The 23,306-nt window shown below is 39.8% G+C and overlaps 1 protein-coding gene across 2 annotated transcripts in view; it reads right to left on the reverse strand.

Moving 5' to 3' along the window:
- Positions 1-23,306, reverse strand: part of LOC149440064 (clavesin-1) — a 148,226-nt gene that overhangs the window by 116,774 nt on the left and 8,146 nt on the right. For both annotated transcript variants that reach the window (XM_089658978.1, XM_089658979.1), the window contains one exon: positions 6,049-6,578. In XM_089658978.1, coding sequence (XP_089515104.1) covers positions 6,049-6,437 — 389 coding nt within the window. In that variant the 5' untranslated portion in view covers positions 6,438-6,578. The remainder of the gene's footprint in view (positions 1-6,048; positions 6,579-23,306) is intronic.

The following is a 23,306-nucleotide window of genomic DNA, read 5'->3' on the forward strand; positions in this document are numbered from 1 at the left end:
GGCTCCTAAAAAATAGTAAATACACATGCAAAAAAATGTGAATTTATTTTTTTTTGAAAGGTGAACCTATCCTTTAAATTTGTGTAAATCTATGATATCCATGCATCCACTCCTCCTTTCCTAAATCACTGTGAACAGCCTGAAGTGATGATCCCAATGGTACTCCCCATTCCTCAATTTGATCGACTTAGTTTCCTTGTGCACAGACCACACAGCTATTTATTTGTGGTGTGTTTTTAATATTGTTTTAATAAAAATTGTAATGGTTTTCATGTTTGTTGGTTATCTCTCCTTGCCTCTGAGTGTTGGTGTTTGTAAAGTAGGGAAGACCAAATTCTATTTGATCTGTAAATAGACGCAAGCGATTTTAACCTATTAGTTATGTTAGTTTAAATCTGGTCTAAAAGCTGAGTCTGATTCCAGAGAAATTCAACCTTGATCCACTTGATTTAGAGAGGATAACAAGCTGTAATATAAAGATTGCAGAGAATTGTTTTAAATAACAGTTTCAAGTACTATGAATTTTGGTGCACTATAGCACATTATTATTATCATCATTATTTTTGTTTTTGCACACATTGGCATTAGTTTGCACAAGCATATTTATAATGTGGATGTAGTGATTTATATCCTGTTACACATGTACTGCCTGTTTGCCTTAAATTATTTTGTCCCTACCTCACTCCATAGCTTGGAGATGCTCTCTATAGTTAGTCCCATCCTTCTTCTTCATGCTTTAGCCTTCATTTCTTCACATATACTGCATTCTGCTGTAGCTATGATTTTTGACCTATCTGAGGTTCATTTGTTATGATCTGCACAAGTTTGGGGTTAAAGCTTTCTATGATCTGCAAAATGTCATTTGGGTCACATCACTGTCTGCCAGATTACTGAGACTGTAAATTAGGCTATCTCACTATAACTGGATCAGTTATAGAGGACACACTTTCAGTGCTTAGATTGTGGAAGCAGAACAATTTACATTAATGTGTTATAAATTTTATTGCTCTCTACATAATTCATCTCAATAGTGTGAGTGGGGGATATTTATTGTGATTTCTTATACTTTTTGTTTAGAACACTGCAGTTTATTTTATAACAGAAGGCATAATTTTTACCAGCAATCATCCCACAAAATAACACAAAAATACCCACCAAATTACCTCATAATAAATATGTAAAAACATTGAAATGAAAAGATTGCAGATTTCATGTCTAAAAAAGTATACACAATAAACCAGCAGGCATTATCAGGATTACCAATTCTCATAATATAAAGACTAGAGCTGAGGAAAGATTTACAGCATTATATTAAATTATTTAAGGGCAGATGATGCCATTGCTACGTATGGGCTAAGGATAAGCCCTTTGTTATTACAGATTTAGGGTAAGGTCACAAAGGCGCCTTGATATGCTGCACTTTCTTTGATATGACAATGGACATTGTCAGTTGCCACCCTGCAATTCAATCAGCAGCAGGTGACCGCATGGACAAATAGTGATTGAACTCTTTATGCCACACAATTGTGAGGGAGAGCAATCAGCTTCAAGAAAGGCGTGTAACGTCTCTGTTCTTCTCTAGGGTAATGGAGAAGAACAATCCACCAATAAAATCTCTGCTGAGTTGCTGCACCGTGGGGGGAGGGGAAGATACTGGTTTGTTTCTACTTTTAAAAAAACGCTTAGCATGCTAGTAAACTCCTACTCTGGGACTACATTGACAACTCTGAATTTTCATGCGGTGCATTTTAGGTGCAGTGTTTTTCAGGCACTTTGCTGCCTTCCCATTCATCTCTATAGAAGGTGTGTTTTGCTAGAAATCAAACCAAAAATGCAGCAAGCAGCACAATTATACACAGAGATGTAATGTAACCTAAAAGCTGGTCATCATGCAAAATGCAATTTTTTTGTTAGAGATGCAAATGATCTTCAGCTTTGCTGATAATCCGCTTCAGTGGTCAGCTAATAAATGTGTAATTAAACAGGCACTTGTGTATGACGAGAGAGATCTCAAAGCATGCTTTCTGATGCTATCCTTTTAGAAGGTCATAGCAGCACAGCACCCCCCTGTCCTCATTTGAAGTGGCTGTCCCTCTTTTGAAACCAAATCCCTCAGTCTCTAGTTGCTCCTCATTTCTCCCTTTTTGGTCTGATGTATTGACCTCTTTAAATAAATGTACTCTATATTTACCAGAAGTGTTTTACTCTAGTAAACTATACATTCAACCAGTAAATTATTGAATTTGTTCATTTGGAAAGGCAGAACAAAGGAAAATTAGTATAAAAGAAGACTTGTGGGTTTAAAGCCTAACTTCAGCTTCACTATCACTTTAGCAGGGGCGGACTGACCATTTGGAAACTCAGGCACTGCCCAAGGGCCCGGGGTCAGTATGGGGCCCCATGAGATGCCCCTGGTACCTTTTTCATAGGCTTTTTTGAGTTTGGGCAAGGACACAGGGGCCCCATTATCCCCTATTGACCGGAGGCCCCATGAGTTGTCAGTCCGCCCCTGCACTTTAGTGATACTTACATCAGCTACATACAGTATACAACACAGTGTTCCAGCAGATACATAGTTACATAGTTAGCCTGGTTGAAAAGAGACACAAGTCCATCTAGTTCAGCTAATTAATATAATATAATATAATTAATATACAATCCTATATACACAATTCTATACCCACAGTTGATACAGAGGAAGTAAAAAAAAAACCCCAGCAAAGCATGATCCAATTTTCTCCAGCAGGGGAACAAATTCCTTCCTGATGCCCCAAGGGGCAATTGGATATTCCCTAGATGAACTTTACCTTTACCTAAACACATGTTAGCAGGGATTTGTTCTCAGAAAATATGTGCAGATAATCCCCCTTCTGAGTCACCCTTGTCTCCGTCCCCTACCCAACTACGTGCACAATCCCCTGTAGCCAACAACAATAGATCCCCCCAACAACAGTAATTCCCTCCCATCAACAATAGATCCCCCGAGAAACAATAGATTCCCCTAGCAACAATACATCCCCCGCCAGCAACAATAACCCCCCTGCCAGTAACAATACAATAGATCTCCCAACAGCCAGCATCAGTAAACCCTCCAGAAGCCAGCAACAACAGACCCCTCTCTCAACAATAAATCCTTCCCAGAAACAATTGACCCACAAGAAACAATAGATCCCCCACCAGCAACAATGGATCTCCCCAGCAACAATAACCCCCCCACACCAGTAACAATACAACAGATCTCCCAACAGCCAGGATCAGTAAGCCCTCCAGAAGCCAGCAACAATAAACCCCTCCCTCAACAATAAATCCTTCTCAGCAACAATTGACCCCTTAGCAACCTAAGATCTCCCAGCAAAAATAGATCCCCCACCAGCAACAATAGACCCCCTCAGCTGCAAATAATCTTCCCCAGCGACAATAGACCCTCCAGCAAATCCCCAGCACCCCATTCAGTGCTGGAGGTGGTGGAACTGTGTTCCACCATGCTCTCGCTGAAAAAAAGCCATACATGTTAGTGTCCAGTTATATTATGTGCATTTAGGAACTAATCCAGGCCCTTTTGAAAGCAATCCACTTAGCTGGCCAGAACCAGCTCTTGAGGGAGTCTATTCCACATTTTCACAGCTCTTTCTGTATTTGGAGATACATTTCTTTTCCTCCAGACATAAAGAGTGCCCCCTTGTCCCCTGTGATGACCTCATTGTGAATAACTCTACACCGAGTTCACTATATGAACCACTGATGTATTTATACATGTTGATGATATCCCCCCTTAATCTCCTCTTCTCAAGAGAGAATAAATTCAGTTCCTCTTATCTTTCCTCATAGCTGAGCTCCTCCATGCCTCTTATCAGTATGGATGTGCTTCTCTGCACTTTCTCCAATTGTAATGGTCCACGGAGTTCCCATCCTGTTCCTGGAACAAAATTGAGTCGGGCTGAACACTGCTCAGCCATTCACAGGAAGCCTTGCATTTTTATGAATGAATACAAAACTTCCGCTGATTGGCCAAAGTGGCGAGGCGAGTAAATGATGTCACAAACTCTACCTTAATCATGTGGAGGAAGCCTTCATTCATGTATTCACTCATAAAATTACAAGGATTCCTCTGAACAGCTCAGTAGCAATCAGCTTGACTCAATTTTGCACAGACGAGAGGTCCCCGTACAGTGCTGACAGTGTGCGTATGTATTAGGAAATGGTTTGTTTGGGCAAAAATTGGAGCAAGTTGATGTTAGGCTTTAATCAATCATTTTTTGTGTATCAATTCTTCATGGCCCACAAAACTTGGTGCATTACAGCGGTGTGTCCCTTCTCTTAAATCCAAAGTTTGTGATTTTTGGTGTTTTTATCAACGTTGCAAAATATTGTAGGTGAAAAATACCCATATGATAAATTATTGATCGTGGTTTATTGAGGTGTACAAGGAACAGCGCTGGAGTCTTGAAGAATATGTTGGGATAAAGCACAAATACTCAACTAAGAGGTTTGATTCAGAACTGCTTTTCTCCCTTTTGAAGTCTGGAGAATTTATTGCAGGTGCATTTGTTCTTCTTTAGCATTCCCATAAACTTAGATTTTCTGAGAAAAGCGCAAGTAAACAAAAGACCAAATCATTGGCCTTAGAAGTACATGCAGGGGTGCTCTGCATACTGGGCTCTGCCAGCATACAAAGGGGTTGATTTACTAAAGGCAAATATACCGTGCACTGCAAGTGCGCTTGCTTCAGAGCTTAGTAAATGAGGTAAAGATTCACTTTGCAAAGTACCGTATACCAAATCACAACCAAGTAAAATAAAAACAGCATTTTTGCTTGCACATGATTAGATGATAAAAACCAGCAGAGCTTCCCCTCATTTCAGAGCTTCCTTTTAGATCTAGAGCAACAGCACTTGCAGTAACCAGTATATTTGACTTTAGTAAATTAACCCCATGTTGTCACTTTGGTGATGCAAAGACCCTCATGAACCATTTAGGTCTGTTACCTAATACTATTGCCCAGCAAAGAAGCAACATATCTGCCATGCAGGATGGGAGGAGGGATATTGTCAATCAGCAGGCTATATGAGGCAGGTGCCAAGTGAGCAATCACTACACATAACGTGAACAGTTCCCAAACCTCCTAGGAATGCAGCTGTTACAGGAAACATTTACATTTAGTAAAGCCAGGATTCAGTAAACGTTTGCTAACCCAAGCCAGAACAATTGAGTCATTTAATATCAACATTCAATAATGACTTATGGATTCATTATTGATAAGCAAACCTACTCAGCAAATGTACCGGACATAGTATTACACTACATTATTTAGCCATTGAAGCTGAACATGCAAATATAAAGCAAAGTAAACAAGTCAGGAATTTACTAGAAAATAATTACATGTATTTTACATAAAAGTTATTGAATCTGACTAGTCTTCAGTAGTTTCCTCATACTAGGAGGAAGCAAAGCAGCACTCATACTAGGAGTAAGCAAAGTGTCTCTATTTATTGCACAATGCTGACCATCTAATACCGAGAACTTACTGAAAAAAGGAGCGAGCAGCGTGATAACTTTATGAGTGTGCTGCTGTTCCTATTAATTCCAATCAAAAGCTGGGGCAGGTCATGAGCCAGACTGTATTGTTCAGGTGCAGTGCAGTCTGTAGAGAGGTCTCAAATAGTGCAGGATCTCTCTTTGCTCTCCTTCAGGTTTCCTGAATCAGAAAAGCAGCTTAACAGAATTACAAATGCTCTAAAGGGAAAATAGTCCTCATATATGAATATTAACTGTGTTATTTTCTATTTGACTTGAGGGCTGGGAAAAGTAGCACAATTTGCTATTGTATAGATATATGTAAATACTACAGGCCTCAGGCCCAAATGTTAAAGGTCAATGCTTACAAACTACTGTATTAGCAGCTTGTCAGGATGTTTTAATGCTTTATTTAAGTTACTGTATACATCAGGAACATTATTTCCGCTATCCCTACTGACTTTTTTCACTATTTGCCATCTTCCCTTTAACATATAAATTAGAAGAAAATATTTAAACACTATCTACATTTACCTACTCTGGTCCCAGTTGGCTGCAAAAAGTAGAAGAATCTTCCTTCCATAGTGGTCACGAGTGTCAAGCACACCTGGAAAGCCATCCATAAGAGCTCTTTTAATCCCAGGATCATCTGCTTTAAGGTTTTTGAACATGTCCAAGTTAAGTTGACGATACTGGAAATACTGGGCGAGAAGTCGGAATGCTTCCATCTGGTTGAACTTCCTAGCTCTTAGAAACCTTAAGATGAACGCATCATCTGTCCGTAGAAAACCAATATCTGGTCTAGTGATTATCATGTCTCTAACTTGTTGGATATCCTGGTGTAAAGTGTCCGGATTCTCATTTAATTCCAATCGGGCTTTTTCTATCGTCTCTTGACTGAGTCCAGCTTGTAAGTGAGTCATCTTTATAACCTGTAGAGTTCACCAGTTTCAATATCTTAATTATTTGATGAGATACAGATCCCATCCAACAAAACTCCTTCAAATTCACCTTGGTATTTCAGAATAGAGGGACACTTTAAACCTTCCACACAGTCTGAAATTCTGTAAGGGAAAATAAACTGTTTAAGAAAGCAAATAAAATTAAATTAAATATGTAACATTATTGAGCTGACCTGATAAGGCAAAGAATGTTGTGCAATGCATTTGCATCCAAAAGCAACCAATCAGAGTTCTTCTAATGTGATTTCAGTATTGGGTAATTTGGCTGTCATGGATTACTGCACCTTGTACAATGTTGCTAATTTTAGCAAAGAATAAACCCAAGAAAACAATGAGTAAATTATAATGTTCTCAGCTCTGACTTTTGAATCCTTTGAATTGTTGGCAACTGTTAACAGCTCTTTGCTGCAGGTTAAAATAAGACATCATGATTTATGTTTTTATTTAAGGACCGATGCTATACCTGGGTAAAATGTTTAATACCTAATAATATATGTACATGCATGCTTGATGGTTTGCTCATGTTAGATAGGAAATAATATTCTTACTACCGGGCTTACTTAATAATGTGTGCAAAAACTGAAGATTTGACACAAAAGGTAAGCAACCACAGCAACCAATAATGCTTTAGATAGCTTAAGTCAGCACTAGGACAGTAAATGGGACTTCCTCCACTTGCCAGGCTGACATGCTCATTCAGTAGCCTCCAGTACTACAGAGTAGTACTACATACTCTTTCTTCAGTACAAGTTTCCTTTAAAAATAGGATTTAAGCATTATAAGAAAATAGGACCTGCAACAAGGCAGTTGATAAGACAAAGTACAATAATCAAAACAAATATATCTAATTATCAAATCTATGCATGCAACAATAATGAAAACCCTCCATCAAGAAAAACAATAAAAAATCCCAAGTTCACAGCACACTTCCTCCTCTAAGATATAATAACTACAATAATTAATATATCAATACGCTGATGTTAAATTTGAGAAATGCACTTTCTGTTTGGTTTCTATGGTCACTGAACTTTGCTTTGTTTCTGTACTCAATAACGACCCTGTCATTGCTACAGTTTAGTGCACATTATGCTATGACATTATAACATTATATGCAATGCCATTATCTTTTTTATGTGCAGTGATGTTACCAGTCCTGCCTCATTTCCTGAATAAGCCCTCAGCAATTGATAGCTACAACTCTGTCATCCAGACACACATTAACCTACTTCTTGGACTATGGGAATCCTTTACAGCTAAATTCAGTAATGGTATAACCTGTATTTAAAATAGACATTGTGTTGAACCCTTGTGGGATCTCAAAGCACTTGTGATGTACTTGAAGCAGTATAAAAGTGAGACTGGAAAAGACTATATTGGTAAACCCTGTTTAAACAATCAGGTTTCATATGTCTGTTTCTTGAGTAGATTAGAGTAGTTCCTCGAAAGCTTGCACTGCAGTCTATACCAATAAATAGTATCACTCTAAACCCAAAAATTCAACAGAAGGCTGTACACTGATGAAGTCACTCTGCATAAAAAAATACTTATTTAGCTAGAACTGACATGCTGGAATTCCCTGCCTAGAGCTACCTCTGGTCAGGGAGATTTGAAGCGGTGCATGTTATTCTGCCATCTACACTAAATCTAAACTAGGGATGAGTTTGGGCATGTTCAAATGCACTTGTGAATCTGCATGGCTCTGCCACCCAAGAAGCTTTCACCTGTAATAGGCCAATCATTCCATCTGGCTGAGGAATTTACTGCTTTGCAAGGGGGATATACGTATGTTTTTGGGCAGGGAATGCCTTGGATGCAAATAATTGACCCATTACAGGTCAAAGCATTCTGGAGAGCTCAGTCACGTAGGTTCAGAGGTGCATATGAACATGTCTGAACCTATCTCTCATCCAAACTTCTACTTTTGTTGATGGCTAACACAGCACACACCTCTAGACCTAGCGTACGTTAGGAAATTAAAGAAAGGAGTTTTAGCTACACAGTGATATACAGTGAATGCAGATCTTTAATGAAAAATCAATTTTTGCTTTGGGTAGGTAGTGGAAAGGTTGGAACATCTGTTAGACTTTGGTTGAGGTCTGTGACCCATTTTGGGAAAAGTCCCCTACACTTCCTGTTCAATCATAATACTATCAGGGGACAGGAAGTAAAGAGAAATAAGTAAAAAGCTTGCCATACATGGGTCCATTTTTTTCATTCAACCAGTGAGTTGTATGAAAAAACTGACCTGAGTCCCCCATCCATACATTCAATTTTGATGGGGGAATCCTCCCCACTGTGTCATTGTATTCTGACAGTGGGGAGACTTCCCAACCATCAGCATACACAGATCATTGTTGCAACCTATTGCCAGTGGTGCTGATTGAGTGAGAATATACAGACAGGGTGGTGGAACAGAAGTCAATTGGTACCAACCACAGTGGCCATACATTGATCTAAATTCATCCAGTCCCTGCTGAACAGGCTAGATTTTGATCCATAGGGTGAAACTAGGTTGAAACCTTGTTTAGCATTTTGTTGTGGCTTCTGTTTCTCTTGAATATTTCCTCTTCTGTGACAAAGCTGGCACCATCATGACCAACAACAGCAATAAAAACTTGAGATCCCCATTCAGCCCAAAACTAAAGTTGTATACAAGTTTTTGCTTGTATGCAAAGATTATTTTTGCTTTTGCCAAAACAGGGTTGTGCATTATTCAGTATTTATTGTGAACAAATATAATCAAATGACTTCATAACAGTCTAGTACAGTCTCCAGCTATTTGCAACTGTGTAAATTACATTTTTATAGGGTTGTCTAGGCAGGTGTTTAAACTAAAAAGCTAACATAATTGTCTCACCAGTTAATCACCATTTTAAGACTTTTCCAGCCCTAGAAAACTTTCAACACTTCTAATGGCGAAACCATCAGAAAACTCTGGTAAGGTCTCTAATGAGTTTAACCTCCTCAATACTGGCATGTTTCTTTGTTTCCAATAACATTGTGGCAAATAAAAAGTAGACCACCCGGGGAGTCTATTTTCTTAAAAGGGGTTATTTTGGGAGCATTTGTATTGTTCTAGTATTTTTATTTCATATGTTTTATAAAAAAAGTAAGGGGAATAAGTTTTTTCTCCCAACATCGTTGTCGTTGTTACCCTTATACTCTATGAAATAAAAAATAAGTGGTTATTAAATATCAAGAAAAGCACTACCTGTCTAAAAATTATATAAAATTAATTTGGGTACAGTGTTGCGTGACCAAGTAATCATAAGTCAAACTATCACAGCGCCTTAAACTGAAATGGTCTGACAATGAAGGGGTATATACAGGCTATAACTCAACTGTTAGTTACATAAAATCTTTTTAGGCCCATCACACCAGATTTTCAGAGCTTTTTTGGTTTTCAAAAGAAAAGATATGATAGTAGCTTTTTCCTTTGTGACTGCCTATGTGTAAATGAATATTCAATTCGAAAACAGTCTGAACAAAGCAGGAAGGAATGGAGGTAATGTCTGAGCTTTAGCACTGTAAAAAAAACATTTTGCTTTTTTTTAAAAAAGCAGCAAAGCCTAAACATGTGAACAGGAGACCATATATATATATATATATATATATATATATATATATATATATATACACACACACAGTATATACAGTATATATATATATATATTTTTTATTTTTTTTATTTTACTTGTTTCTTATAAACATGACTGCAAGCTATTCACATTTACTTTAAAAAGGGGACACAGAGTCAGATTCCCCATGTTCCTCATACAATACGGTTTCAAAGGTATAGGCCAGTGTGAAGAAATGATGCAAAGTAAGAATGCTTTCAAAAATATATATTTTAATAGTTTATTTTTAGCAATTTACAAAATGCAAAGGGAGCAAATCTAAATCAAATCGATATTTGATGTGACTACCTTTTGGCTTCAAGCCAACATCAATGCTTACACTTGCACACTTTGTACACTTGCACAAAGTTAGAGATTTTTTATAGGATTTTTAACCGTCTGTTGTGACAGTGTTGAAATCTTGTTTTTAATTGATAATGAAGTTCTGCCAGCACAGTACAAAGGGGGTCTGGTTATGGTAAACATTACCCTCATAGACCTCTTCTTAAAGTATAACTAAAGGCAAAACCTTTTTTTTTTTTTAGAAAATGGAGAGGAATCAGAACACCAGTTGGGGTTTTATTGCTGTCTGTGTCTCTGCTAGGGAGACATAGACTTCAATTGTCATGTTTACCATTATTACAAAAAGTTACAGTGAAAGAAAATCCCAAGTTTATGGTTGTTCCTTGAAAAGTATCATGAGGCAAATCGTCCAATGGAGACAGCAAGGAATTCCCTTACATTTGAGGGATTTCCTCTCACATCCTGTTTAAGCTTTGGGACAGGAAGTTTGGCGTGTCAGCAACAATAAAAGCTGTGGCTAAAACACAGACTGTGTCATTGTCCTGTTATAAAATGTTCTCTTGACTGACTTCATCACAGTGCCAAGGGATATGGGATCACATGTACCATTCCATCCCTTCTGCTTCTCTACACCTTCTAGTTTACACAGCGGGATGGAAAAACAAACTAGGAGCAAAATGTTTGACTGAGAAAAACTTGGTTATGCAACCTTACAAAAGAAAGATAAACGTGACCACAATTTGAATTTTCAGAAACTGTTAGACACATAGCGCGTTAGGAGCAGAAACATACAAACTGAAATTCACTTTTGAGGGGCAAGGAGGGAATTCCCATTTGTGAAGAATGCTAGCACTGTATCAGAGGCTGCAGAGGCAAGCAAGCTCACCATCCACATACTGGGGCTGTCAAAATGGGCCATTTTCTGAGACACTGCCACAACTGTGAAGCCATGAAATCTTAAGGTCCCACAGCCAGGTGTTAAGCAACTGGGTGCCAAAGCAGAATGACTCCCCACCTGATGAGGCAGATGTAGCTGTGAAGTGATCTGCTGCCAGGTGAGAGATCCTACACTGTCAGACCCTGCATATTGGCAGCTGGGTAAGAGCCTAATAGCATGTAGCTTCCCTGACAGACCCAGATAGACCTAGATCTAGTGGGGTGACTTTTTGTCCTTGGCCTTTGACCTCAAGCTGTTCACCTATGCTACCTGAGCTACCCTGGACGTCACTGAGAAGTAGCTATTTGTGTTCTTCCCTCTTTTACTGAAGTAGCGATTTTCAGTTACACTCTCTGTCATATAAAGTAGTCATTTGTAACCAGGGTTCTGTAAAACCCTAGGGTTCCTCCAAAGGTCACTAGGGGCTCCTTGAGCTGGGGCTAACTGACCTTTCATCAGGTAGTGTCTACATAGCTCTGGGTCCAACACCAGTGATCATTTCAGTTGTCTGTAACAGTGGTATTCTTACCACCACTGTAGGGAGAGAATTCTTTGCACTGACTGCCAAAGTAAGGGACAATATTCCCACTGGCCCTTAATGGAACCTGATAATAATTTCATGATTTCCCCTGGGATAAAAAGGTTGAGAAAGGCTGTTAAATAGTCTTATAAAGACTAAGCCATGCCGCCACGTGTTGCCATGATGCAGCCACAGAGACACTGCTGTGAACAGCCCATGTTTGTGCAACTTTCATAATCTATTTTGTATTTTTTCTTGGTTAATAAACTGCAAATGACAGTGAGTCTGTCTACAATGTCTGATTATTTGGATAATTACTTATTCTGTTAAAAATGCATTAGCCAACAATATAAGGAGTGCTATGAGATTACTCTCCATATCTGTAAATAAAAAAATAAAATTCCTGACATTTGTACATGTCATACACTTAAATAATTTATGCCAAAAATACAAAAATAATTGATGTGTACTCATTTCTATCTTAGTCAAAATGACTGAATACATCTCTATGATTATGGCTGCCTAATCTAGAGTCCTTTGTAAGTAAAAGAGTTCAAGCCAGCGCTCAGTCGCACTAAGCTTTACTATACAAAGACTCCTGAAGATTTGCTTTGCATCTAAGGCAGAATGTGTGTGCTTTACAATGGAGCAGATGTTTCATTGAGGGGAATGTGTGCACATATGCTAATACTCTGTTATACAGAATATACATAATATCCCCAACTACTTCAGTGTTGTGTACGGAAATGACTATCCTGTGCATAACAACTCAAGATAGTTTATTGAAAATGAACCGTTGTTACAGAATTGTAAATAAAATGCTACTAGCAAGTGATGGGGGAAGATATCTCAATATGATTGCCTATATTTTAATAAATACGTAATTTTGTCTTTGCGTAATGTTTAAATTTATGTGGATTTGACCTGTCTTTCTTGAAGCAAAAGATTCTAATAGCAGAACTTTTACACTGCTATTTTTGGTGCAGGAAGGTTGATCTTTGGCACAGAAGTTCCCAACACAGGTGAGGCAAGTAGGCAAGCAAGGGGTAAAAGTAGATCCTAACCCAATAAATAAAATATAAGATTTAAAATATTAATGGTATTTCAGAACTTTTCATTCTTGTGCACCTTTGTGGAACAAACCAATTTGCATAGCTCTGGGGAGAAGCTTTATATACATACCTAACTGCATGTTTATGTTTGTTCAGCTGCAATTCTCAGATCTGAGGTTCCATTGTGAGGTTACCATCAGTGAAAACTGTATGCCTGCTCATTTCCAACTCTGAAGCCTCTCTACTGGTCACTGAGATCACCCTTCACATTAATGAGCTAACAGGATGGCTTACAGGATGGCTTGGGGAATTAAGGGAAAAACCTAAGCCTGGCATTTAGAGGAAGTCAAGAATTGCATATTTATTCATTTGCTTATTTCCCAAATTTTATCCCTCAAGACAATTATGACTCTTCAAAAATATATTGTAAAAAAAAGTATATGTTTACATTGCAAGAAAGTGGATTATGCCTTTGCTGTTACCCCCCTCCCTCCTCCTCAAGTATGCCATATGGCACCAAGTGACTTTCTCCATTGCTATGCATATTAGGGAATGATGGCAGGCTTGCTTATACACTGTTTCCTCTAATTACAAAGCCAGTAGAGTATTAGAGAAGCTGTACAGGGAGGATGTAGATACGATAGAGACAAGCCTGGGTTGAGACAAGAAGGAAAGCTGAGAACCTCACACCTTCTCTGGAAAAAAGTTGCTTGAGAAGAGATGCTCAGTGCTTGCCTCATGTTTAATTATATTCATGTTCGTTATGCAAATAAGTGGATAGAATTTTAACTATTTCCCATCTTTTTTTAAAGAAAAACTCATGTGTTGCTATCTACTGATTTTAACAATATTTTACTAGACTTTAATGTGGGATCCAATATTTATATGTATTGTGTACACATCTACATAGCAGGATGTAGATCACATTGGTCACTGCTACTGAAGATGCCCAAATGTTATTATTAGACACAGATACATAGACTATGCTCAGTTTCTGTAGACAATTATTACCATAATTGTGTGTGGAAGCTAGGGAACATTGGAGGAAACACACACAAATTCAAAGAAGATTGTGTCCTTAGCAAACTCAGGACCCCAGCACTGTAAAGCAGGGCACTGACTTCTTAGTCGCTGTACTGAGGGGTTAGCATGGTTGCTATTTTAATATTTGTTTAGAAAAAACTCTATATGGAAAATACAAAAGTGCCCTTGACTGTTGTGTTTTCTGATTGTTATATACAATATGTTATGGATTTATACATAGTCTTCGTGGACACAGGTTTTATCATTCATTCTTATGGGCTGTTGAATCAATGGTACCTGGCACTGTGAAAAACTTTGCATCTGTACCTACCCTTTCCATGTCATTTTGATGAGCTTCTATAGAGTTTTTTTTCTTAATTCAGAATGCGGATGGGTGCGGTCTAGTTAGATCCAACACACAGATCTTCTTACATTCCCTGAACCCTTTACTATGTTGTTAGCTGCAGACATTTATGGGCATTGGGACAATTATTTGTTAGAAGGATTCATAGTGGATATGTGGACTTCTGAAAGATTTCTTATCTGGATGATATCATTGGACATGTCACATATACAACACATTTAACATGACCTTTGAAACTACTGAGTGTTACTACCATTTCTACGTCATATCCTGGATGCTTAACCTCAGCATAAGCCTCACTTCATACACCCTGCAACCTAATACCCCACTTGGATATATCCTTTGGAAATTACATCATCTTTGGATTGTGTGGACTGTAGTTTGACAATCATTACAGGGTTATGAATTATGTCACAAGAACCTTTATATGTGTATAGGTTTATCAGGTTCTATTGCTCTGTCTTGTACTAATTTTATAGTTTGCAGGCATAGGCACTAGATCACCACTTTAAATGACTGTTCCATTTGGTTATACATATCTTCTTTTTTAGTGATACTGGCACGTGTGTTTTCTGTCTTAAATAGCAGGAGACTTTGCTGTAAGTGGTTCAGGAGGTGGTGTTTGACTGTTGTATTATTATTATTATTATTATACAGTGTTTATATAGCGCCAAAAAGTTTGCTCACCGCTGTACAATATAGGGGGGGACAGTACATGAGACAATACAGTAACAAGACAATATACAAGAGGTTCAAGGGCCCTGCTCTTTTGAGCTTACAATCTAGGAGGGAGGGGATAGTGGTACAGGAGGAAGTGACTGTGGGGGATTGAGTGGTGGGAGGAGTGGAAGAGATCGGCTGTTAGGTAAGGGTGGGGTAGGCTTCCCTGAAGAGATGGGTTTTCAGGGTGCACCTAAAGGTGAGGAGGGTAGATGACAGTCTGATGGATCGGGGTAGTGAGTTCCAGAGGATGGGGGAAGTCCTGGAGAAGTCCTGCAGTCGGGCGTGGGAGGAGGAGATCAGGGAGGTAGAAAGTAGGAGGTCTTGTGAGGAGCGAAGAGTACGGGTTGGGTGGTTTTTCAGTATCAGGTTGGTAAGGTAGTTTGGGGCAATGTTATGAATGGCTTTGTACGTCAATGTTAGTAGTTTGAATTTAATGCGTTGGGCAATTGGAAGCCAATGGAGGGAATGACAGAGGAGGGTGGCTGATGCGGAGTGGTTGGTAAGGTGGATGAGTCTGGCCGCTGAGTTCAGGATAGACTGAAGCGGTGATAGTCTGCGATGAGGTAGGCCGGAGAGGAGGGAGTTGCAGTAGTTGAGTCGTGAGATAATAAGGGAGTGAATGAGTTGTTTAGTAGTGTCTGGGGTTAGGAACGTACGTATTTTGGAGATGTTGCAGAGGTGGAGCCTGCATGAGTTTGCCAGCGATTGGACATGGGGTTGGAAGGACAGAGTCTAGAGTGACACCTAGGACTTTGGCTTGTGGGGTGGGACTGATGGTGGCGTTTTTGGTCGTGATGGAGAGGGTGGGGGGTGCGGGCTGGGGGGAAAATTAGGAGCTCGGTTTTGGAAAGGTTTAATTTGAGGAAGCGGAGTGACATCCAGTCTGATATGTCGTTCAGTAGGCGGGTGATTCGGGCGGAGACTGAAGGGGTGAGGCGAGGGGTAGAGAGGTAGATTTGCGTGTTATCGGCGTAGAGGTGGTAGTTGAAGCCGTGGGAGTGTATCAGTTGGCCAAGGGAGGAGGTGTAGATGGAGAAGAGGAGGGGCCCAAGGACAGAGCCTTGGGGGACCCCAACAGAGAGGGGGAGAGAGGGGGAGGTGGCAGCATTATAGGTAACGCTGAAGGAGCGTTGGGATAGATAGGAGGAGAGCCAGGAGAGAGCGGAATCTCTGATGCCAAGGGAGTATAGTTTATTAAGGAGGAGGGGGTGGTCAACTGTGTCAAAGGCCACGGAGAGGTCGAGGAGTAGGAGCACTGAGTAGTGGCCATTAGCTTTGGTGGTTAGCAGGTTATTAGTGATTTTGAGTAGGGCGGTTTTGGTGGAGTGTAGGGGACAGAAGCCAGACTGTAATGGATCGAGGAGGTTGTTGTCATTGAGGTGGGAGCTTGTAGACTAAGCGCTCGAGGAGTGGGAGATTGTAGACTAAGCGCTCGAGGAGTTTGGATGAAAATGGCAGCAGGGAGATGGGTCTAAGGTTGTTCAGGTCGGTGGGGTCCAGGGAGGGTTTTTTGAGTATGGGAGTGATGTGCGCGTGCTTTAGGGGGAGGGGAATGCATCAGTAGAGAGGGAGAGATTGAAGCTGTGGGTGAGGGAGCATAGGATGGAGGAGGAAGGAGACCGGAGGAGTTGTGTGGGGACAGGGTCAAGGGGGCAAGTGGTGAGGCGGGCTTCTGAGAAGGCCTTAGTTACCTCTTTAAGGGTAGCAAGGCTGAAGGAGTGGAGTGCCGGGGAGGTTATAGTGTGCAGGATGTTACATGTGGTGGGGGTCAGGGCGGTTGCGAGGTCAGAGGAGGGGAGAGTTGAGGGGGTTATCATGGGAGGGAGGCTAGGTGGGGAGGTAGATCTTGCGTCGATCTTGTTTTGGAAGTGGTTGGCAATCTCGTGGGTGGTGAGTAAGGTACTGGGTGGAGGTAGGCGGGGAGAGAGTAGGGAGTTGAAAGTGGAGAAGACCCGGCGAGGACAGGTGGAGAGGGTATTGATGAGGGTTACGAAGTAGGCTTGTTTGGTGGCATGGAGGGAGGAGGAGTAGGTGAGGAAGGCAGATTTGTAGAGGGAGAATGCTTGAGGAGATCTGGTTTTGCGCCATAATCGCTCCAGCACGCGACTACGTCGTTTAAGATTTTTGGTGTGGTCGTTCTGCCAGGGTTGAACCGGTCGGGGTCTAATGCTACGTGTGGTTAGGGGTGCTAAGGAGTCTAAGGCAGCTGACAGCTAGTTTTTATATGCAGTAGTGGCCAGGTCAGGGCAGGACAGTGGAAGGATACTGTCGTAAGGCGGTCAGCTGCAGAGTGGAGAGGGGCCGGGTTCAGGTTACGAAGGATACGGCTGGTGATGGTTTGACGTTTGGGGGGGAGGTGTTTGAGGACGGGGAGACGGAGAACGTAATGAGCTTGTGGTCAGAGAGAGGGACATCACATTCCTAATGGAGGATTCCGTCATACTTTTAGAGGTTGTATCACATTCCTAATGGAGGATTGTCCTTCTGGTACTTTCTTACAATAAACAGTGATTAGTCGCTTTGGTATGACTACTGAGTACAATATGGCAGGCATCAAATACAACTGCCATACTCTTTATTTTATTCTCTACCAATGGGCAGGTACTGAGGTGGCATGTCTGCCATGTTCCAGGTTGTCTGGGGTACATTTTGAGTCACATTAGGACACTTATCAGAAAATTCCCACCCCTAATCTCACATGGGCTATATTTTGTATATATACAAGTTCTGACTTCATATTTTCTTTCCCTACTGTCTCATTTTCTCAGCTGTTGGGTGTTGACTTTTTGATGTATATACCTGCAACTATTCATGAACTAATACCAGAGCCAATGTTCCTGATATACATGCTTCTCACAAACTCTGTATGTTAATTTTGAATGGCATTGGGTTATAGGGGGATGATGTATATCTGTGATGTGGGATATTTTATTTTTCACCATGGTTTTTAAATATGTTTGGATTATATGCGTGACATCATTACACTTATAATATTTTGTGGAATATAGTTCATGCTGGTCTGTGTATTCCTTCATAGTTTTAATGATTATCTGTGGAATGTGTTTTTGTTGAGTTTATACTTCAGGTTTTCTATCTTTTGATGCTGACATGCTGATAGCTGCTCATATGAATTTCAGGATCTGCCACTGTGAAAAACATTGAGTCTATGCGCACACTTTCCATGCCATCTTGATGAGCTTCTACAGAGTTTTTTTCCTGATTCAGAACAGCAAATACATGCTGATGGAGCTCGGTGGTCACACACTGGTGCTTATAGTATATGGGACATTCATGGATCTTATAGTAAGGATCATGTTTATGAAAAATTGTTTGCCTTTGTCTACTTTTTGCCCATTTATAAGGTTGATGAGGGCAATTCCCCTACTCATTTTAAATTAACCCAGTACGATCTGTTGTGTTTTTTTTAACTAGAACTCACCATTTTGTACTTTCTTTTTCAAATGTTCAGCAAGCATTTATGCAACTCTAGTCCAGTCTATCTACATTTTTCAGTATTCTTATGTTACAGCAAGTCAAAATGCCAACATTTTCAAATTAGTAAAAAGAGGGCAACATTTTGCATGATTGCAATGATTTTGCTGTTGTATTTCTTAACAGAATAGTGCTTAGCAGTGTTCTACTTTAAGCTTTAAATGCTAACTGTACAAATTACACAGCAGAGGCAATAACTGTACAGTGCTTGATTTTTAAATCGAATTCTCAATAAGAAATGCAAGTTAATCAATGTTAAGTAATTGTTATCATGGCACATTTCCATTTGCACCCTGCTTCTTTTCAAGTCCTTTCTTTGTGTGCCTTCCATCTGTCACCGTCTAGCAAATTCCTAATAGTCAATGAAAACATGCCTCCAAATTGTCCTTAGCATTACCTCTATTAAAAAGGCCATGAACCAAAATCAGGCATCTGCTTCCCTCTCTAATTATGTGTCTTATTAAATTTCAGCACTTTCATTTTTTACAATCACAGCTTCACAGCTGAGATTTAGCTTCGCTAGGGGCAATATGGAGAATAAAAAATATTTATTAAAAGGACAAGGAAAAAAACATCAAAATTCAACACAGCACAACAGGGGGATTATTGTGTGAAATAAAACTAGGTTCTTTGTTATGCATTAATTTATTAAAATACAGAATAATTATGTCGCTATTATTACTTTAGATAATTATAACACACAATCAAACCAGCATTATTGTGATCTGAATTGTTTTCAGTCTATTATTTTGCTAGGAATAATGGAATCACCACTAAATGGTAGACTTTGGTGCAGATATATGAACTGCTGTTTCTGCTGACAACAAACGGGGTAGTTACTATATTTGTCCCATATGTATGTCATGACACACCATATACATAACTCTACCTTTACATCTCCACAAATTTCTGAAATGTCAGATATTTAAAACCTCCTGAGAATGATGGATATGACAGTACTTGGCTGTCTTGGTGCATAATGATTTGGTGTATGATTTAATGTAAATATTAAATATATCTGCTTTGTGTAAAAGAGTTAAATCTAAACTCCAGACAAATATAAGTGTTGCAGTGTTATTTTTCTTTTTTTTTATTTAGGCAGTACAAGTACCTATATTTGATTTGGTATTAACAGAGCACAGAGAGAGGGAGGGAGAAGCAACACAAGGAGCCAAACTAGTGTGCTGCAAAAAAAGGAGCATGCTGATAGGAGAAGACATCAGAATAACAGAGAAATGCATTGCTCGGTGTGCTGCTTCACTGTTTAATGTATCTAGTCACATGGTGGGGAGATCAGACCTCCTACCATGCTAGGCAGGGATGTGTTGTGCGGAAAAGCTGTGAATCTCAGGATTGGATTGACAGAAATACAAATGCTTAGGCAGGTAAATCCGTTTTCATACAGTATTTGTTTCATCTGTTCATTTATGTGAAGCTCAGCTCAGTTTACATTTCCGTGAATTGGGATCCAACTTGTGAGACCCAAAGTCGCATGAAGTGAAATCCCATGTTAGTCAAAGAGAGCTGTCTTAATTAGTACTACTGAACTCTGACTTTAGAAAAGGTTCCTGTACTACTTCAAGGCAACTTCTATCCGACTTTTGCCCATAGATTTTAATGGATTTCACTTCCAACTCAAATCCTCATCTATATTGATGTGATTTCGATCCAACATTACAGGAAGATTACCCAGGCAAAGTCGCATGACATGAAAGTCACGCATCAAATCGCATCAAAGTTGTATTCCTATAAGTCACGTGACTTTCAAGTTGCAGTAGTGTGAACCAAGCCTTAACATGGTGCTTGATACATATTATTATGATGTTATATCTAATAAACAATGTATAATATCAATATTATTAATACAAACTTGGATAATGACTGTTAGTCCTTGACAACACTTATTTTGTTTCCTAAAATACCATTACTTTAAAAAGAAAGTCATTTTAATTCCAGAAAATGAGCACCATTCTAGCTTATTTAAACTCATTAATTATGAAGAAGGCACATACAATTAAAATGCAATTATTCAGTGCCTATAATTTTCACATGCAAATAAGATATGTTGTGTGCACCACCAAATGCAGTTATTGGTTAAAAAGTAATGATTAGCTATAAATTATAAGGTGCTATAGATTTGTAAAGCATAATGAGAACCCAGGACCCTTTTGATCCTAGATAATAAAACCTCGGGCTGCTCTTAGAAAGTTAACGCCCCGCTCCAGGTAGGAAAATAATTTAGCCTTACAGTGGGGCCTTCTGATACTGCAAGGCTTAAATCCTGGTTAAGTCTGAGGGTAGAGGAATATGTTGTAATACTCCTTGCTTCAGCAGGTCCCCACCATCTGTGTGACTGGCCCCCGATGCTTCATCTCTACAACACTTCAGCCAGCAGTCACATTAAGTATAATGCAGGATCAATCGTCCTGCATGGTATGTGAGGATGCTGAGGGCCAACCCACAACCCAAAGTATCAGAGAAGAATAGAGTGCTGGTGAATATTACAGCCTTTTCTTTTACCCCCTAGACTTAAGGAGCATTTAACTCTTTAATAAAGTAGGGCTCTCACTGCAAAGGGTTTTTTTTCATAATAGTGATACAGAGACTACCTTCTCTAACCTCTGTTGAAAAAACTAGTTTCCTGGCTTCAGATTGGCATGAAAAGCAGGTATACAGATCAGGAAAGGCATTAAGTTTTATCTGTATACTCTTCCAGTTTACTCACTCAAAATACAGTATATTAAGTGTAGCTGTTTGTTTTAAAAAAAAACCTTGATGTGCCTTCTCGCAAATCTCCTTATAAAAAAATACCCATTTCCCACAGGCCCTAGATGCAGCATAGAGCCACTCTCCACTACCCCTGTGTCAGTGGTTCCATGCACTATTTGCAGCTTGTCTGGAGATTGGCACCACTGCTGCAGTGAACAGTCACCTGTCAATAGTCCTGAGCTATATCTATGTGCTACAGATGGGACATTCAGTTTTACACAATCTTCTAAACTTTCAAGGGCTGTAAATACCAGGGAATTAGGGCCCTAACTGCACCTGCTTTCTGTATGTCATGGATTTTTCTCATGAGGGTGATGGGGAAACAGACATAGAATGGACTTATAGACCTGCAATAAAAATTGAAGGTAAAAGTACAGAAAAATAAAGTATTTTACATGCTTATTACATGCTAGTGTTTTTTCTTTACATAAATAATTTTTATTCACTTGCAAAGTGGCTTTGCGCTGCTAGAAAATTTGACTAGTCAATTCCCTGGCACAGCCCTTCTCTCCATGCACATCAGAGTCCTCTTCTCTATTGGGAGTGTCTAATTAATGTTTGTTTTGCCCAAGGTCCTCCATCCCCTCCTTTCATCTCCCTACATACCCTTTTATGTAGCTGGAGGAGTGAAGGGGAATACTATACTATACACCTAAGTGACAGCTCTGAGTCTGCTGGGGTTTCTGACATCACATCCAACATGGTGGCACCCAGCAGCAGTCTCAGAACTTTTGGATGTCTAAACAAGGGAGGATTTTACAGTTACAGTTGCAAGAAAAAGTATGTGAACCCCTTGGGATTACGTGGAGTTTTGCATGAATTGGGCATAAAATGTGCTCTAAGTCATCTAAGTCACAACAATAGAAGAACACAGTCTGCTGAACATAATACTACACAAACATTAGATGTTGCCATGGTTTAATTGCACATAACATGTAAACATTCACAGTGCAGGGAAGAAAAAGTATGTGAGGCCCTAGCTTAATGACTTCTCCCAGAGCTAATTGGAGCCAGGAGTGAGCTAACCTTGACTCCAATCAGTGTGATGATATTGGATGTGTTGCTGACAGCTGTTCTGCCCTTAAAAAACACACACCTGTTCTGGGTTTACTGGTTTCAAGAAGCACTGTCTGATGTGAACCATGCCTCGCAGAAAAGAGCTCTCAGAAGACCTACGATCAAGAATTGTTGACTTGCATGAAGCTGGAAAGGGTTACAAAAGTATCCCCAAAAGCCTTGATGTTCATGTGTCCACAGTAAGACAGACTGTCTACAAATGGAGAAAGTTTTTAGCACTGTTGCTACTCTCTCTAGGCGTGGTCGTCCTGTAAAAATGACTGCAAGAGCACAGTGCAGAATGCTGCATGAGATAAAGAAGAATCCCAGAGTGTCAGCTAAAGACCTACAGAAATCTCTGGCACATGCTAACATTTTTGTTGACACATCTACAATAAGGAAAACATTAAACAAGAATGGAGTACATGGGAGGATACCACGGAGGAAGCCATTGCTGTCCAAAAAGAATATTGCAGCACGTTTGAAGTTTGCAAAAGAGCACCTGGATGTTCCACAGCACTACTGGCAAAATATACTGTGGACAGATGAAACCAAGATTGAGATGTTTGGGAAGAACACACAACACTATGTGTGGAGAAAAAAAGGCACAGCACACCAACATCAAAACCTCATCCCCACTATAAAATATGGCGGAGGGAGCATCATGGTTTGGGGCTGCTTTGCTGCCTCAGGGTCTGGACGGATTGTTGTCATTGATGGGAAAATGAATTCCAGAGTTTATCAAGACATTTTGCAGGAAAACGTACGACCATCTGTCCGCCAACTGAAGCTCCGCAGAGGATGGGTGATGCAACAGGACAATGACCCAAAGCATACAAGTAATTCAACAAAACAATGGCTGCAACAGCACAGAATACGCCTTCTGGAGTGGCCCAGTCAGAGTCCTGACCTCAACCCGATTGAAATGCTGTGACATGACCTTAAGAGAGCGATTCACACCAGACATCCCAAAA

The sequence above is a fragment of the Staurois parvus genome, unplaced genomic scaffold (assembly GCF_062004578.1).
Source record: "Staurois parvus isolate SC_StPar_1 unplaced genomic scaffold, SC_StPar_1.0 ptg001119l, whole genome shotgun sequence".
NCBI lineage: Eukaryota > Metazoa > Chordata > Amphibia > Anura > Ranidae > Staurois > Staurois parvus.